The sequence below is a fragment of the Staurois parvus genome, unplaced genomic scaffold (assembly GCF_062004578.1).
Source record: "Staurois parvus isolate SC_StPar_1 unplaced genomic scaffold, SC_StPar_1.0 ptg000011l, whole genome shotgun sequence".
Lineage (NCBI taxonomy): Eukaryota > Metazoa > Chordata > Amphibia > Anura > Ranidae > Staurois > Staurois parvus.
In genome coordinates, this window is record NW_028317807.1 from 27,145,987 (window position 1) to 27,165,435 (window position 19,449).

At 41.0% G+C, this 19,449-nt stretch overlaps 1 protein-coding gene across 1 annotated transcript in view; it reads right to left on the minus strand.

Moving 5' to 3' along the window:
* Window positions 1-19,449, minus strand: part of ITGB2 (integrin subunit beta 2) — a 109,337-nt gene that overhangs the window by 14,466 nt on the left and 75,422 nt on the right. The window contains exons 6-13 of the mRNA XM_089671895.1: window positions 18,919-19,089; window positions 18,360-18,601; window positions 17,497-17,652; window positions 11,378-11,473; window positions 11,113-11,202; window positions 5,937-6,077; window positions 2,722-2,906; window positions 1,719-1,963 (exon numbers count right to left, since the gene is read on the minus strand). Coding sequence (XP_089528021.1) covers window positions 1,719-1,963; window positions 2,722-2,906; window positions 5,937-6,077; window positions 11,113-11,202; window positions 11,378-11,473; window positions 17,497-17,652; window positions 18,360-18,601; window positions 18,919-19,089 — 1,326 coding nt within the window. The remainder of the gene's footprint in view (window positions 1-1,718; window positions 1,964-2,721; window positions 2,907-5,936; window positions 6,078-11,112; window positions 11,203-11,377; window positions 11,474-17,496; window positions 17,653-18,359; window positions 18,602-18,918; window positions 19,090-19,449) is intronic.

The window sequence follows — 19,449 nt, forward strand, 5'->3', positions numbered from 1 at the left end:
ACTGACAAAGCTGCACTCCTAAGGTGTCTGCTTTACCAGGTGAAATAGAAGGTGGAAAAAAAAAAATCTTAAAAAAAAATGATTGCAGCCACAACACCTGAGGATTTGTAAGCTTCGAAACATTAAATGTTTGCTCTAATAACCCTAATATAAACTTCTTTAAAGTGGGTGTAAAGGCTGAAGGCAGGGGCGGACTGACAACTCATGGGGCCCCGGGGCAATAGGGGATCATGGGGCCCCTGTGTCCTTGCCCAAACTCAAAAAAGCCTATGAAAAAGGTACCAGGGGCATCTCATGGGGCCCCCTACTGACCCCGGGCCCTCGGGCAGTGCCTGAGTTTCCAAATGGTCAGTCCGCCCCTGGCTGAAGGTTTTTTTTTTTTTTATCTTAAAGCATTCTCTGCAGGTCCCCCCTTACACTTACCTGAGCCTGATCTCAATCCAACACTGTGAACAAGAGCAGCGGCTCTCTCCCTCCTCATAGGCTCAGAGACAGCAGGGGGAACCATTGGCCCTGAAATGGGCCCTCCTGGCACAAAAGCAATCTTAGGGACTGCTATAGCCGTAGTTACACCACTTCCATTGTATTACACCATACTCAGTAAACAAAATAAATATATTTAAAACATTCTTTTTCAGATGTTTTTAAGTATAAGTAAAACAAAAATGCAGTAGAGGTTTCCCATATTTATCTTTTGTTGCTTTTGACACACTGTATACTACCAGATTGAATAATGCATGTGTTAAAACTGTCCACCATGTACAATAATCTCTCATTGAGCAGGAGCAGGTTAAAATACATTACAGTACAAAAAATGCCCACTGCTCCAGTCTATAACTGTCTTTCACAGCAAGGAGCACCTGGAAGGGTGACCCATGTAATTAATGGATAGACCAAGGGCAGGTGAACCTGAGGGAGCCCACCCCTCCTTTAACCACCTCCTGCCTGCCATATAGTAATATGACGGATGCAAGGTGGTTCTCTCGTTCTGGGAGGACATCAAATGACGTCCTTCCATTCTCAGGGAGCGCGCGGCGATTGGCGGTGAGCTGTGTCCCTCGGACACAGCGGATCACCGATCACGGAAAGAGCCGAAGATGTCGGCTCGGTCATGTGATCAGTTGTGTTCAGTCACAGCTGATCACATGTAAACAGGGAAATGCCGGTTATCGTCATTTCTCTCCTCTCGAGCTGTCACGCTGACAGCTAGAAAGGAGAGCCAGTAATCGGCTTTCCGCGGAGAGGACATGTACACTGATCATCAGGGCACTGATGTCCAGTGCACCCCCTCAGCAACAAGTCAACAGTACAAAAAATGGCCACTGCCCCAGTCTATAACTGGCCTTCACAGCAAGGAGTACATGGATGGGCGACGCATGTCAAACAATAAAAGAGAAAAATTCCCAGCTCAACTTACCAACCAGCCTGCAAACAAACCGAATTAACCTGTCTAACAGTGTGAGTTAAAAACTGGGGTTTAGTTAGCACACATTTGCAAACACATGCATAAACTGCAAAGCCTCTTCATGGCACCTCAGTATTCTGCAGTTCCTAACTGTACTCTAGAATAAATTACATATCACACCTTTTAGAATATCGGTTCAGAGGTTATGTGAAGAATACAGTAATTTCTTGTCACCTCTCTAGGGGGCAGTAGAGTAACACCGCTGTACAGGAAACAGTGACAATCAGAAAAATGATTATTAGACAACACATACCTTGGTCACCGCACACCTTACTATTGAACATTTCACAGTTAAAGTTGTCACACTGACAATATTGGCCATAGATTTTTTTCGCAGGGTCATCATTTGGATTGCAGGTACATTGGCCACATATGCACTCTCCAGCTCCAGAGCACACAGCTGAGCTGTTGTCCTTTCTACAGCTCTGTTCCAATTCCTGATTTGTTTTACCTCCAGTTACACACTCACAGTTCTTCCCCACGTGACCCTTTTTACAGCTGAAAATGAAAATAGTATTTGTTGTTAGTTCAGACGATAAACTATGTAGCTAGGTAATCACAGTACCAAGAATCACAATTCTGGTCGTTTTCAGAGCAGCTTTTGATGTTGATAGAAGTGAAAAAAAATGTCTCGTATATCCTGACCCCTACCTTGACCTAACCCCTGCGCTGACCCTCATTTGAACCTTAAAGCTTAACATACCCGCTAAAATGAACAATTGACATCTGACTAATGCTTAATCCTTAACATAACCTTGAACCATAACCTGACCACAGAACCTAACAACAGGTATCCTGTTGACTGTTTCTTCTTTCATTTCATTTTTCTTTTTTCATTTGGGAACATTGTCGCCTAGGCGAGAATGGAGGATGGGAGGCGAGCATGGGTGTGAAAACATAAAGGGGGGGATTTTCTTACTGTAGGGGTTAGAATCAAGGGGAGGAAAGTCATTTGTCCCAGTGAAGGTCAGTTTTAAATTTTGCTGCAGTGTGATATGTAGTCTCTGAGGAGATTATTTGGGCAGATATAACATATTCCAGCACTGAGGAAGCTTTAGATTTAGCAGCTGTCAACCTTAGATGCAGCCATATAGTAAGCCAGATATTTTTTATTTTGTTTTTATAGCAGACAACTAAGAGACTGTTTTGACACAACAGTACAGAATTGAATAGGTCTCTACAGGCAGCTTCTTAAAGTTCCTTGCTACTTTCCTTCAGTTTTAAAAAATCAGCCCCATTATGTAATATACATTTACCTGCAGATCCCACATATAATCTCCCCATTCGAGTTACAGGCCTCAATCTCTATTTCATCTCTGCAATTACAGTCGCATGCAGTCGTGATACTAACTTCCACTTTTTCTGTAAATCCCAGTGGACGAATTAAGAAACTTTGATTTGGAAGACACTTTTTTGCTGTAACCTTAACTTTGAATGTGATCTAAAAGAAAAACAAATCTTATTAAAACCTGACATATATTTGGTCATTTGAACACATATTCATATACACAGTATCATTTATTGTTATATACTGTTATAAATTGAGCTGCAGTTCTGTGAGTAAAAGAAGTATTTGATCCACAGGTAAAACATTACTTACTACTTGGTGGAGAAACCCTTGTTGGCAAGCACAGAGGTGAGACGTTTCTTGCAGTTGGTTACCAGGTTTGCACACATCTCAGGAGGGACTTTGGTCTACTCTTCTTTACATATTTTCTCTAAATCCTTAGGGTTTCTTGGCTATTTCTTGGCAACTCGAAGTTTCAGCTCCCTCCATAAATTTTCTATAGAATTAAGGTCTGGAGACAGGCTAGGCCACCCCACGATCTTAATGCGCTTCTTCTTGAGCCACTCCTTTGTTGCCTTAACGTTATGTTTTGGGTCATTGTCATGCTGGAAGACCTATCCACAATTCATCTTCAGTGTTCTGGGTGAGGGAAGAAGGTTTTCATTCAAGATTTTACAATACATGGCCCCATCTGTTGGCCCTTCAATGCGACAAAGTTGGCCTGTACCTTTAGCAGAGAAACAGCCCCAAAGCATAATGTTTCAACCTCTGTGCTTGACTGCAGAGATGGTGTTCTTAGGGTCCTAGTCAGCATTTTTCTTCCTCCAAACACAGCAAGTCAAGTTAATGCCAAAAAGCTCAATTTTGGTCTCTTCTGACCACATCACTTTCTCTTAACCCTCTTCTATGAATCATTTAGAGGTTTATTGTCAAATTTCAGACGGGCCTGTACATGTGCCTTCCATGGTGGCGTATTGTGTTACCAATGGTTTGTTTGGTGACTGTGGTCCCAACTGCCTTGAGATCATTCAAAAGCTATTCCCGTGTAGTTCTGGGCTGATCCCTTGCTTTTCTCTTGATCATCCTTATCCCATGAGGTGAAATCTTGCATGGAGCTCCAGACCGAGGGCGATTGATGGTTATTTTGTATTTCTTCCATTTGCGAATAATCGCTTCAACAGTTGTCTCCTTTTCATCAAGCTTCTTGCTGATGGTCTTGTAGCCCATTCCAGCCTTGTGCAGGTCTACAATCTTGTCTCTGATGTCCTTTGACAGCTCTTTGGTCTTGCTCGTGCTGGTGAGGTTTGAATGGAAGAAAGAGATTCTGTGGACAGGTGTCTTTTATACACATACAGTAATAAGTTGTCGTTAGGAGCACCTTCTTAAATTGACAGGACTAATCTGTGTACCAGTTTGCTACGGCAAAGTTTGCCCCCCCTCCTTCCTCCCACAGTCTCCTGAGAACCTTCACAGGTCCCAGAAGACTGCTGGACCAATCAGATTGCACAGCACTACGGTAAATGCGCAGTGGGCACCCGGCTGTGAAGCCGCAAGCTGTCACAGCCTAGTGCCCACAGTTGTGATGCCGGTACTGGGGAGAGAAGAGGCAGAGAAAGGACGGTGTGGGTGAGTACATCGCTGGACCCCAGCAAATGTGAATGTGTGTTTAGTAAAAGTCAGCAGCTACAGTTTTTATAGCTGCTGACTTTTTATAAAGACAAAACTGACTGGAACTCCACTTTAAGACATCCACACAGAAACTTTTCTATACATAGCGGGGAAATTGTTATACAACATAAGACCACCATCTAATGTATTCAGATAACTTCAGTAAAACTTTTGTGGAGAACACAGAATGATGTGAAATTACTAAGACTCAGCAGGAATGTGACATATTACAGAATAATTTTAGTAATTGACTTTGTGGGTAGATTAATGACAGATGCAATTGAATGTTGGCATATGTAAAATTATAAAGCCAAGCTATGCTAATGGATGTATAATATAGTATTGATTGGAGTCTGATCTTATGATAAAAAGGTTGAAAACAGTGTGATTTCTTGGTTTTGAAAAAATTACTTAGAAGAGATCTAAATATTATGTTTAAATATAACCATGATCAACATAGATTTGGAAGATTCATAATGTAGCACAAAGACTGATCAAATGACAAGGGACATTGGTTGTCTTAGGAGGAAAGGAAATTGGGTATGAGTAAGGCTTTTTTAAGGTAAAAATTTTCAAACTTCCAAATGCCCCATAACAGGAGGCAGTAATGTTATTTGAATTTCTTAGGGCTAATGGTTCTATAGAACAGTAGTATTTTGGTTACCCTAATCTCAATGTAATGTAAGTTATGGTCTTTCAGGCTCTCAAACATGCAGCTGAGTAGGACTGCAGCTGTTTGTTACATGATTTTACACTACCTCTCTCATTATGAGGCAATAAAAGGACTGTCTGAGTGTTCAATAGCCTACAGATTATATAGAAAGGAGCCTACATTACATTGTGGGAAGTTGGAGGACCAATTGTTCTAGGGTTTAGGGGCTCCTGGGGTATTCATGATATTTTAGATTCACAAAAAGTGTATGCGGGGTGCAGTTATTAATTGCCTTTATCATTGTGACAGATTCACCATTAAAAAGGAATTGGAATAAACTTCCAGCAGAGGCAATGAGTCAGTCAACAATATATAGCTTTAAACATACGTGGGACAAGCATAGATCTATACTCAGACAAAAAATTTAACAAAAAACAAAACAACCCCCCCCCAAAAAAAAACCTAAAAAACCATAACACCCCCCCTCCAAAAAAACCACAAAAAAACAGACAAACTCGTTGGACCACTTGGTCTTTATCTGCTGTCACTTTTCTATGTTTGCATTTAGCAAGGGAGTGGGGGTGTAGACAGCTTTTTTCCCTTAAAAAATGAAATAATAATTTAAAAACTGCATTTTGTATTCATTTGGGTTATCTTTGTGTAATAATAAAATTTGTTTGATGATCTGAATCATTTACGTTTGACTAACATGCAAAAAAAAACAAAAAAGGGGGCATATACTTTTTCACAGCAATGTATAATGGAACAAAATAGCACAAGTAATGAGTGATGCCCTTATTGCTTTTAATGTACAATGTTTAAATACTTTACTTTATAGATAGCATTTGATGCTCATTGCTTACCTCCTCATTGATCTTGACATTGCTGCATTCTCCTTTTAATTGGTCTCTGTTGACAACACCATTAGAGCAATATGAATCATACAGAATATCCAAGGAATCAGGTGTGACTCCATGATCCAGAATAACTTCAGATGACAAATTCTGCATTAATGTGAAAACAGACAATTATTTTATAAAATCCACAGTTTCATTATACTTGGCCACTATAGCACTTCATGTTATTATCTTGTTACTGTGCTGCTGCTAAAGTTTATAGACAATCCCTATAATTATTTTTTATTATTTACTGCAAGTCATAATTTTAGATTACTGTTATTTTTAATCCCACTTCTAAATCCTAATTCACATTAGTGAATAGGCCAGACAGCACATTCCTGTGGCAGGAATCACAGGAGTCTGCAAACAGTTGTGTCCGCTCAACCTGTTCAAAGCAATGACAGGCTGACAGGAGCCACAGTTGTCCTCCACTGTTCACATGCACAGTATCTACAGATCCAGTGATTACCTGCAGTTAGGAGACAGATGAGCAGCCCTTGACACAGAAAGATTGCATCCAGAACTGATCATCTGTCCCTAACCATAGTTAACTACTGGATGTGTGGATCCATGTGAACAGTGGCAGACAGGCACAGGTCCTGTCAGCCTGCCATTGCTTTGTACACACCAGTGTTAATACTTGCTGCGGGAATCCACTGGCTGACCCTATTTGCATGTGTGAATGAGGCTTATAGAGTTTCCACACATCATGCTATATAGTGCTATATAGCTTACAGTTAAAAATATTTGTAATGCCTATATTATATGTATATATAATGTTGGACAGTTGCCCCCCTGTCTTTTGCTTGTTTGTACTCTTAAGCTTATATAGTGAGTCTAGAAAAGAATCACCCCCCTTTAAAATAATTACATTTCATTGCTTTGCAGCCTGAAATGAAGACAGATACCGTTTTTGTTTTATCCAGCTGTATTTACTCAGTGCAACTTATAACATCCAAGTAAAAGATATAACACCAACATATCAGAAAAAAAGCTAAAAAATCAAAAACAGAATCACTGAGTTGGAAAAAGGATCACCCCCCCCTCCTAAAATGACTTGTAAACTAAATCAGATGTAGCTAATCACCTTCTCAATGGCACACAAAGCCATTGATCAGCTGTGGTCATTTTGATTAGCTCAGCATGAAAAGAGCACACAATCAACTATGGGTGGCAAGGCACTGTCAAAAGATCTCCGGGATAAAGTTGTGGATAGGCACAAGTCAGGAGATGGATACAAAAAATGCCAAAGGCTTTATCAATGCCTAGAAGCACAGTGAAGTCTATTTTTAAGAAATGGAAAGTATTTTGTACAACACAGACCCTTTGTCAGGGATCCGGGTATGACCAGAAATGTGTGGACTGATACAGGGAAGTAACAGGCTTCAGGAATGATGTAATAACAATATAATTTATTGTTAGCCTCCCAAATATACAAAACTCACAGTAAACAAAACCAACCTTCCACTAATATCAGTATGTGCGGAAACACAGGCGTAGTCAGGGCTGGAGAGGTGGAATGGTCAGCCAGGCCGTATGGTTCTGTCAGATACCACCTGGCGGTACCTCTAGCAATCCACAGGACAGGATTCCCCAGAGCGTGGAGTCTAAGCCCCAGTCTGCTTGTTCACCAGGGCCCCTGATGGTGGGGATGGACTTGGAGCAGACAGTGATCAGGTCGCGGCCCCTGAGTACACCCACCTGTGTTAGAGGGATCCGCCAGAGGTATACACTAGTAAGAGCCAGACCTGAAAAGGCAGATAGGTCCGTGCAGGACGGATGGATGGCAGAGTAGCAAGCGTGGTCAGACAGGCCGGGTCGGTAACAGTGGGGACAGCATGGTACAAGGCAGCAGGCAAAGAGTAGTCGGGTCACTCGCCGGGTTCGGTAACAGGAGTTCAGATCAATAGGGATATCCAGAAGAGTAGTCAAACGAGCCAGGGATCAGAGCAGGAGAAGTCAGCAAGGTCAGGATCAAGCAGGGTCGGCAGCAAGGCAATCAGGAGTACAGGACAATCAGGAACAAGATACAGGGGCTCATGGGACAACACCAAGGCACCGATTGCAGGCCCGGCGCTGCCCAAATACACCTCCTGCAATCAGCCTCAGGCGATGGCCCGACTACAGGAGCGAGATCCCGGCTGCCGAAAGCACCCGCCGACAAGCACCAGCACCGCAGCCCACACAGCAGTCGAGCCCATTCCTGACACACCCGCTGGCAAGCACCGGCACTGCAGCCCACACGGCAGGCGAGCCCATTCCTGACACCCTTCCTGGATCAGGACATGGCTCCAAACTGCATGAAAGTGCCAGGAGAAAACTGGTCAGAGAGGCTACCAACAAGCCTAAAGCAGCTCTGAAGCAGTTGCAGGAATTTATGACAAAGACTGGTCATTGTGTGCATGTGACAACAATATCACAAATTTTCCACAAATACGGCTTGTATGGGAGGGTTGCAAGAAACAAGCCACTCCACAAAAAAGGCCACATGCACTCACAACTGATCTTAGCCAAAACGCACCTTGAAGATTCTGAGGCCACATGGAAAAAGGTCTTATGGTCAGATGAGCCTAAAATTTAATTATTTGGCCTCAACACTAAACGATATGTCTGGTGGAAATCTAATACAGCTCACCACCCAGATAACACCATTGCTACAGTAAAGCATTCAGGTGGTAATTTTCTGCTATGTGGGTGTTTCTCTGCAGCAGGGACTGGAACGCTTGTCAGGATAGAAGGAAAAATGGATGGGGCAAAATACTGTCACATTCTTGAGGAAAATCTACTGCCCTCTGCCAGAAAGTTGTCAATGGGAAGAAGGTTTACCTTCCAACATGGCAATGACCCAAAGCACACAGCAAAAATGACCACACTGTGGTTGAAGGAGAAAAAGTTGCATGGCCTAGTCAGAGCCCAGACTTAAACCCCACTGAAAATCTGTGGAATGACTCGAAGACTGCAGTCCACAAACGGTCATCATCACATTTAACTGAACTTGAGCAGTTCTGCAAAGAAGAGTGGGCAAATGTTGCAAAGTCTAGATGTGCAAAGTTAGTAGAGACATATTCCAACAGACTAAAGGCTGTAATGAAAGCAAAAGGTGGTTCAACAAAATACTGAAACAAGAAAGTGACTAACTACACCTGATTGAGTTTACAAGTCATTTTTAGGAGGGCGGTGATCCTTTTTCCAACTCGGTGTTTCTGTTTTTGAATTAAAACAAAAAAAACAATTCTGACATGTTGGTGTTATATCTTTCACTTGGATGTTATAAGTTATGACAAGTAAATACAGCTGGATAAAACAAAAGTTGTGTCCGTCTTTATTTCTGGCTGCAAAGCAACAGAATATGATTATTTCAAAGGGGGGGGGGGGGATGATTCTTTTCTATACCTACTATATATGATTCCGTATAGAAAGTGTGTGTGGCTGGTGCACATTTAAATAAGGAATTGACAACAGATGGGGCTATTGCTAGAAACTGTAGAAATCCCTTCTAAGTTCCACTACCTTTCCATTTCAGGGACCATTCTAGCCACAGTTTTAAAATTATTAAAGTGGTATTAAACTTTACTTTTTAAAAGCTGCTAACAGGCATGTTTTTTTATAACAGAGAAGACAATATCTGTCACTTTTGTAATAAATGCGTTCCCCTGCCTGTCTGTTGTTACATACACTGAGCCATGCATGAGTATGTCAGTGTGCCTTTATGGCTCTGATCTGTGCCATGGTGATGTAACTCCTTTGTGCATGCATGGGAGTGATGTCATTTTGGCCAGACCATTCAAATGGCCAATGAGACGGAACCCAGGAAGGAAAATGGGGTGAAGATGGAATTGCCTGGGTCCAGCAGGAGCGGTGACAGCACAGCACTGGAGTGCTTCATTTGAAAGATAAGTCTGCCATAATGTGCTAAAACGCAGTGCATACTAGCACATTATGACATAACCCACATGGGGGCCCATGCAATTAAGAAAAAAAAATCGAGTGTAATACGCTTTAATTGCGAGCTCTACCTTCTGGCCGGATAAAAGATGACAGAATATTCATTAGGCAATATTTCATATTTATCTGACTATAATATACATTTTTAAATATTTTTCTTTTGGTCCTGAACATAATAAACAAAGTATGTACAAAAACACTATAGAGTATGTTCATCTAAGCACTATTTTCCCCAATTTTGTGCAGTCTTCTAAATTACATGCAGCACAGTTCATCCCTTGTTTCTCCAAAACTGTAAGTGTACTCCTCCTTCAACCTGATGGCCAATAAAGCAGAGAGGTCAATGTTTCTACCCTGAGCTGACTCAGAATCCCATGAATACAAGTAATATGTGTAATGTTTACATTGCCCTCTCCCCATTTTCCAACAAAAAAAGCTGGATGCGCAAGGTGACATTTGATTTTATGGCAAGAACATCAATAGTATAAGCACAAGCAAGCACAATGTCAAAATTAATTGTTAACGACTGTAGACCAGTAAAAATGTTGCTGTCATCCTAATTTCTGTCTGCAAAAACCCAGCTTGATCTGTTATACTAACAATCTGAGCAAAGAAGTCATATTTTATCGATTTGCATCATGATGTAACAGCAAAAGGGGAAAAGCTCTGCCAAACCTTGAGTTTCAGCATAACCATTCTTCATCGTTAAATAAAAAAACGCACACTTATATGATCTCCTTTTGGTCAGAATGATATTTTAGGATAAATATCTAGGGTTGCGCAAATTATGTAACAATAGCATTGGGAAAATATAGAGTAAATTTTTTTTAGCCCTCGTTTTACCTAATCCAGATCTGCTATAAAATTAGAGTCCTCTCTGGAAAAAATTATACATAAAAGCAGATTAGCAGAATACTTAGCAAGCTAAATTATATGCTATGAAACAAAAATACCCCTGAAAGGAAATAAACAATCTAGGAATGAAGGGTAAAAAGAGGGAAGGCGGCTCAGGGAGTCAGGGGGTTCATCTAAATAGGGATTACAGAGTAATCGCACTTTGACCAATTTAAAAACAACTTTATTAATTGTTCTGTGAATACGCATTAAATAAATTGAATGTTTTTACATACAAGGAGCCTAAATAAGATCTAAATGGCTTGCATGTATGCCTCGTTTATAGAAATTGACATTTTACCTGGTAAGCCTCTGTAATTAAGTTGAGAATATTACTTGAATCAGGAGATAGTGTCCCAACCACCGATTTTGGAATTAGCTTACTGAGAGCCTATAAAAAAACATAGTAAGAGTAAAAAAGATGTCTGCACTGTGCTTGGAATGAGCAAGCATATTATGATGCAGGCAGATGCATTTGCACAGCTTGTGTGAGCTACAACTGTGACAGCTGAAGCTATTGTAGCAATGCTCCGTCCAGCTATGTTTATTTATCACTGGTCCCTTACCTCATATGTTTTCACCATATTGGAAGTGACTGCAAACACAACCTGTATGTTATTCTTCGAAAGCATCTGGGCTAGCTGTCCAACTGAAGGGTAATCCTGTTACAAAGTACAAAAACTGTTTAAAAGAAGTTTATTAAATGTGTTAACAGTCAAGAAAACAAAGAGTCATCTCAAACCTAGTCCATGGATGGAATAATGTTCAAAAGGTATACAACTGATTTCTGATTAGAAAACTACAATCACATACACCCTTAAGGCCCCCCCCCCCCAATACTTATGCATACCATTTTACACATTTGTTTATACATTGGGGGAAATTTACTAAAATTGGTGCCCTCAGAATCTGATGTGGTTGTGCATGGTAGCCAATCAGCTTCTAATGTCAACTTGTTCAATTAAGCTTTGACAATAAAACCTGGAAGCGGATTGGTTTCCACGCAGAGCTGCACCAGATTTTGCACCATGCAGTTTTAGTAAATAACCTCCAGTGTCTCAGCGTACAGCAAAACATACTTGTACTATTATCAGGCAAGAAATAAACTACAAGGGCAGGTGCATTTCTTTGAGCTGTACTGTAAAGTATATGTGTTGGGATGCTGTGCATAGTAAATGGAAACACATTGCAACGCGCATGTAGCATGCATTGTTTTGTGCTGCGTTAACACACATAATATGTAACACAAAAAAGCATACATGATTATAACTGCATAGGTGTAAAGGAGCCCCAAGAATACTTGTAGGCATAAGAGGTGCTAATAGGGGTTTTCCAATATAACATGTCAGAAACAAGGACCCAACATTCACTTTTGTGTGCAAAAAATTAAATAATCCTTTCATTACGCCAGCACTGGAGCATAAGATATTCCTGTCATAAGATAAAAATGAAGGCTGTGTTTGCTAATCTCCTTGGTCAGAACTACTTATCATTATCTTGGAAAAAACTGAAGCTATTGGATCAGCATGACAACCAAAAAAATGGTGTCTCTCTCATGAAAGGGTTTCAGACAGAGAAGTCATAGCACGTCTAATGATGTAACAATTTGGGTAAAATTTGATATCCTATCTAGTAATAACAGATCTGGGCATTACACTGCAATGAAATCTCACTAATTTGTTTTCCTATCACTCATGTCTATCTTTTTCTAAAAAAAAATGAACTAAAAATCCATTCTTGGTATTTAAATAAATCTGCTGTGAGATCAAGATGGAGTGTCATTTCAAAATGACAAATGTGAAAATTGTTTAGCTATTAATAGAACAAATGGTGTTGTTGCAGTTGAAGCACAAGACGCTTTATGTGTGGATAAATCATTGCTTTTAACAAGTTACACGAAGCAAGATTTCTCAATGCATTTGGCAGAAAGAAAAACATAAAACAGACTAAAAAAATGATTAAATAAGCAAGTATATACAGTATAGTTTAGCAACATCAATTCTCTTTCATTTTTACAATTGGTGTGTTGTGTAACGGTATTCAGTGCATTGTATAAAGCCCAGAACAAGGGCTCTTCCTGGCATGCCACCTGCTAGTACTGACACCTTAGAATCTGCATTCTTGTACTATTACCCAGGCATCTATACTAGCAAACAAAGCCAGGATTATGATGGGGAGAGATGGATTGTTCTAGTCAGGCACGCTTTAAGTGCCCTTTATTGCCTTTTTAGTGAGGTTTATGGAGAGCATCTTGTGATTATTTTATATTTACATTTACTCATTCAGACAAATTAGCTCAGTGATGGTAATAAATTCAATTTGTGGCTACACCAAAGTTTTGGCATCAACATCCCATGCAGGGCAGCAGGAAAATGTCTGTAGCCACCATGTGCAGAGAAATCTACGAGCTAGGAGAATGCAGTACAAGGTGTTACTTCATGGGCGGAAAATGCTTTCCCGAATCCCTCCCCCAGACAAGCACCTGAATTATTGCTGTGCAACAAGACAGGTTGGCAGGAACCAATTCTTAAACAAAGAAAGTCTAAGAGTTTTTTACCGTAATGCAGGGAATGCATTACGGTAAAAAACTCCCCACTAACTGTTCCTCCTACATGCATCTATAGACACACACATCCTTGCTCAGGAGTGCACCCACATGTGTGCTCCCATAGTGCACAGACTGCTATGAGGGCACCCGCAGTAAGAAGGAGCAGAAAACGATCGGTGGGGAACTCAAGAAGACCAGGTAAGTATAACCTCTTTTTTATTAAAAAATATAGGGTTTAATATCAGTATAAGGTAAAACAATATGACATGGGGGTGACAGTTCAAGAAAAATTCTATTCCTGCTGCATTAGATGGCATGTTCTAGATCTGGCCCCTATCAGGCCTGTGTGAGGTCATTCAAGAATTAGAAATGAAATGTAAATAGCTGTGTGCCATGTATGGAGCAAAACTGCATTGATTTTATTTTGAAGGTGACTATTTTTTTCTAATCTGTGTATGTGCATACGTGCCTATGCACCTTCACCTTAGAGAACAGGTGTCTACCTGCCAAACTTACACCCACACCACCACGAGCAGCAGGGTGCGACACTGCTCTGTGGCTCTGGGGGAGGAATGTGGGTTCCCTGGGTCCAGGCCAGTCAGTCAACAAGATAGTGGTGACTGTGATTCCACCCTTGTTGGTCCTTCGTTCACTGAGATGGAAGTTATCACCCTTCAGAGCAGCGTTGGCCATGAAGAAAGGGCTGTGTTGGCTCATTAAATGCCTGGGGCAGATAATGGGAAGTGGGCAACAAGACTATGATGCGGGTGAGGGCAGGTGGCGAAGTACTGCCTGGAACTGCTCGCCAACCCACAGGTAAGGGGTGGAGCCTATGCCCCCACTAGTCAGCCTTAACTTCGGTCCTGCTGTGGAAGTGGCATCACACGCTGGGGGCTTATATAACAGTGGAGGAAATATATAAATGAGGTTCCTATAGATATGCTGTTCTACAGACTCTCTGTAAGTTTGGGCTAAGGGGGTGCTAGCTTACCATATTACATAAGGCTGGCTCTCTATGTGTTTTTTTTTTTTTGTATTATATTTGTTTTAAGGGGGATATCATATCTAGTTTTGTGCACCCATATACCCGGGATATTTAATTGAGCAGATTTAAGTTAAGCCTATTGGTTCAGTTCTCCACAACAGTCCCAGTTTCTTATGTGGTCCCTTGGGAAAATTAATTGCCCACCACTGACCTAAACGGTTTAATTCAGAGCTGGTTCCAGACAGTGACTTGAGAGGAGAAATTGTATCTTAAATGGTCAGGCATCCTTACAACAGAAGAAATAATAAATGCTATAGATCTAGAAGGATATATATATATATATATACTGTGTATATATATATATATATATATATATATATATATACACACTGCGCAAAAAAATTAAAGGAACACTTTTTAATCAGAGTATAGCATCAAGTCAATTAAACTCCTGGGATACTGATCTGGTCAGTTAATTAGCAGAGGGGATTGTTAATTAGTTTCAGCTGCTTTGGTGTTAATAAAATTAATAACAGGTGTACTAGATGGGCAACGGTGAGACCACCCCCAAAACAAGAATGGTTTTACAGGTGGCGGCCACTGACATTTTTTTCCTTACTCATCTTTTCTGACTGTTTTTCACTAGTTTTGCATTTGGCTAGGGTCAGTGTCACTACTGGTAGCATGAGGCGATACCTGGATCCTACAGAGGTTGCACAGGCAGTCCAACTCCTTCAGGATGGCACATCAATACGTGCCATTGCAAGAAGGTTTGCTGTGTCTCCCAGCACAGTCTCAAGAGCATGGAGGACATTCCAGGAGACAGGCAGTTACTCTAGGAGAGCTGTAGAAGGTCCTTAACCCATCAGCAGGACCGGTATTTGCTCCTTTGTGCAAAGAGGAACAGGTTGAGCACTGCTAGAGCCCTACAAAATGACCTCCAGCAGGCCACTGGTGTGAATGTCTCTGACCAATCAGAAACAGACTTCAGCCTGAGGGCCTGATGTCCTCTAGTGGGCCCTATGCTCACTGCCAAGCACCATAGAGCTCAATTGGCATTTGCCATTGAATAAAAGTATTGGCAGGTCCACCACTGGCACACTGTGCTCTTCACAGATGAGAGCAGGTTCACCCTGAGCACATGTGAGAAGCCGTGGTAAATGTTATGCTGAATGTAACATCGTTCAGCATGAGCGTTTTGTTGGTGGGTCAGTGATGTTCTGGGGAGGTATATCCATGGAGGAACGCACAGACCTCTACAGGCTAGACCAGCAATGGGCAAACTACGGCCCGCGGGCCGTATACGGCCCGGCGGACCTTTTAATCCGACCCGCGGAGCTAGGCTCCCGCTAGTCTCCTCTCACAGTCCGCCCAGAAGACCGGTGTAGCATGAAAATCTGTCTCCTATGAGGATCTGTCCCCCTCGACGTATCTGCGCATGTGCCGGAGATCGCCGATCGGCTGCTAATGCCTGAAACTGGCACATGCGCAGATACGTCGAGGGGGACAGATCCTCATAGGAGACAGATTTTCATGCTACACCGGAACGGCGCGGGAACACGGCGAGAGGAACGCGCGGAGCAAAGGTAAGTGAATTGACACAGGGGGGACTTGGGGACTTAATATGGGGGATGAATTAATATGGGGAATGAATTACTATATGGGAGATGAATTACTATAGGGGGGATGAATTACTATATGGGGGATGAATTACTATATGGGGGATGAATTACTATGGGGGATGAATTACTATATGGGGGATGAATTACTATATGGGGGATGAATTACTATATGGGGGATGAATTACTATGGGGGATGAATTACTATGGGGGATGAATTACTATATGGGGGATGAATTACTATATGGGGGATGAATTACTATGGGGGATGAATTACTATATGGGGGATGAATTACTATATGGGGGATTAATTACTATGCTTACTATGGGGGAATATTACTATACTTACTATGGATGACACATAGACATCATTCATCTACTCTTGGTTCGGCCCCCGGGTCCAATATATGAACCCATTGCGGCCCTCAAGTCAAAACGTTTGCCCACCCCTGGGCTAGACAATGGTACCCTGACTGCCATTAGGTATCAGGATGAAATTCTTGGACCCATTGTCAGACCCTACACTGGTGCAGTGAGTCCTGGGTTCCTCCTGGTGCACGACAATGCCCAGCCCCATGTGGTGAGAGTATGCAGGCAGTTCCTGAAGGATCAAGGAATTGATACCATTGAATGGCCCCCACGCTCGCCTGACCTAAATCCAATAGAACACCTCTGGCATATCATTTTTCTGTCCATCCGATGCCGCTAGGTTGCACCTCAGACTGTCCAGGAGCTCAGTGATGCCCTGATCCAGATCTGGGAGGAAATACCCCAGGACACCATCTATCATCTCATTAGGAACATGCCCCATCATTGTCAGGCATGCCTACAAGCACGTGGGGGCCATAAAACTACTGAGTACCATTTTGAGTTCCTGCAATGAAATTTCAGCAAAATGGACTAGCCTGCTGCATCATTTTTTCAATTTGATTTTCAAGGTGTCTTTGAATTCAGTCCTCTGTAGGTTGATAATTTTTATTTCCAGCAAACGATGGGGCATCCTTACGTTTCTAATACATTACCCAGTCCATATCAGTATAGATATCCAGCATGAGATTTTCCCCATTGAGATCTGATGTGCTTAAAGTGTTCCTTTAATTTTTTGGGGGCATCGAATATATAAAAGAGAGGCATTGGCTGTCCATGGCCCCATCTCTAGTTTTAGAATTGTATTTTTTGTTCAAAATGATCAAATAATTTCATATTCTGATGCTATATGGGTAGGCTATCACATAAATAAAACATAATAAATATAAACAATATAAAATAAATAACATTTTCTGCTATTCAGGATATACCATTTGTATCACTGGTATGCTTTATACTGAGCTGGCAATTACAGTCAGGTTTTAATTGTGCATGCCAGCAGGAATTATTTCAGTGTGCATTACCAAGAAAATTAAGGATGCATAGCAATGATATTAAATGGAAGTGGATAAAATGTGAACTTTATTTTCCAGTCATCAGACCTTTATGTTCAGCAATGCATTCTGCTATTGGATATAGCAAAAAAAATTAAAAATAAAAACTTACAAACTCATTACTCTTCTCATAACTATTGCGATCCAGGTGACATTTTCCATCATTTGGTGTTAAAATAGCTGCAAGTTTACCATCTCCAGCAATATGAAAGCCATCATCAGTAGCATACACCAGTAGCCTTGTGACATTCCTCCACCCAATCTTCTCCTGTGAAAATACAATTGGGACATTTATTTACAAATACTATCTTGAAACTTGAATATTAAAATCTAGTGTCACTAGTGATTTGCTCATCTTGCTACTTAAATTTGAAGCCAGTCCTGTTGACTGCAAAAGGGGAAATGCCTGATATTCAGAAATACCAGGAAAACAAGGGTGGCAACGAAGAGGAGTTCACCAAAGGAGCCTTAGATTTACGAATCTAAGCAGTAAAAAAATAAAGGTGAATATTATTTTATATGCATTCTGCCCCCTTTCACTAACAAATTATTGTTTTAGGTAAAAGTCCTCTTTTATCATTAACGGTTAACCCTACATCATTCTGTAACAGTTACCATCAGCAATACATTGTTGTCCATAATGCCCCATTGAAAACACCAGACAATGATACTGGTCAAGTTTAATCTTGTTTAAAACATGTTTGTTCAGTAAAATGCAAATGAGGAAATTTAAACGTATAAAAGCATAAAAATTCATACAGTTTAACTATAAACTAAATCTTTTATAGACTCTAGCAGACAGTTTCATAGGACATTTCACTGTGCTTCCTCTTGTTACATGATTCTGGCTATATGACCTCCCTTTCCTGAAAATTAGAGCTACATATTAAGAAGGCTACATTCCATGATTCAGTTTGAATGTTTGCAATGTTATACAGTATGCTTGACTGAACTTTGATAGCAGATTTTACTCACTCCACAAACTGCCACTTGCATCATGGCGTCTAGACCTCCTTCTGGAGAATCCAGGTTTCCAGAAATGGACTGCTCTCCGACCTGCTTTTTAAAATTGCCTCCATTTGGGGTAAGAGTGAGGATATGTTTGAAGGAAAAAGGAGGCTGGCAAGCTTTAGTTTTATCTGGGCAAGGGTTTTTTAGCTGCTCTGGATGTGTGCTCACAAATGGCAGTACGGTTTTATCCACAAAGGAACCAAAACCTGAGAAAGAACAAGAAGTTATGTACAGAAGTAATCAAAAAAACATATTAAAGGTCAGACTCAATAGGAACATACTCCGGTTGCTTATAAAGCAGCAAGGCTCCACCATTTGACTTTAAAGTGGTCACGTATAGTATACTTCCTAACCATTTGAAAACAAGGTCATAGACAACAATATTTGTTTATCTAAGCCTCAACCCTCATGTAGCCATATTTCAGCAAGTCACATCATAAACCTCAATATTGGGGCTGCCACACTTAAAGCATAACTGTTAGAAAGCCTCATGTATATGTAGAAAAAAAAATCAGTATCTTACCTATTTGGGCAGACGTTGTTATGCTATTTAGGGCCTTAAGCAGATCATCTCCTAGCTTTTTTACATTTTCAAGGTCATCAAACATGGAGAAGGAAAGGTCCATAAGATAGTATAGATCCACAGGATAACCTTCTGCCCTTCTAAATTTCACCTCAAATTCACCAGTTCTGCCTGATAATATTAGAAAAAAAGATTGTTAGGTAAAAATCACAGGGTGTTTACACAATTTAGTATAATTATATTGTGTGCATTGCAATCAGATATTTCTTCTTATAAGGCACTCAATAATAATATAGTGAACTTTAAAGGTTCCTTCACATAGACAGTACAGCAGCTGTTAGCAAGCGTTCAGGAGAAAATCCTGCCACCTTCTGAATGTATATGTTTTTTTTTTCCTGTGGGAATTTTGTATTAAAATACTGTGCAGCAACTGCAAGCTAAGCATTTTGCTTTCAGTTGCTGCATGGTTCCATTGACCTCAATAGCGAAGTTTGACAGGCAGTGCCACCTGTCAAACTCTGTAGGCCAAGC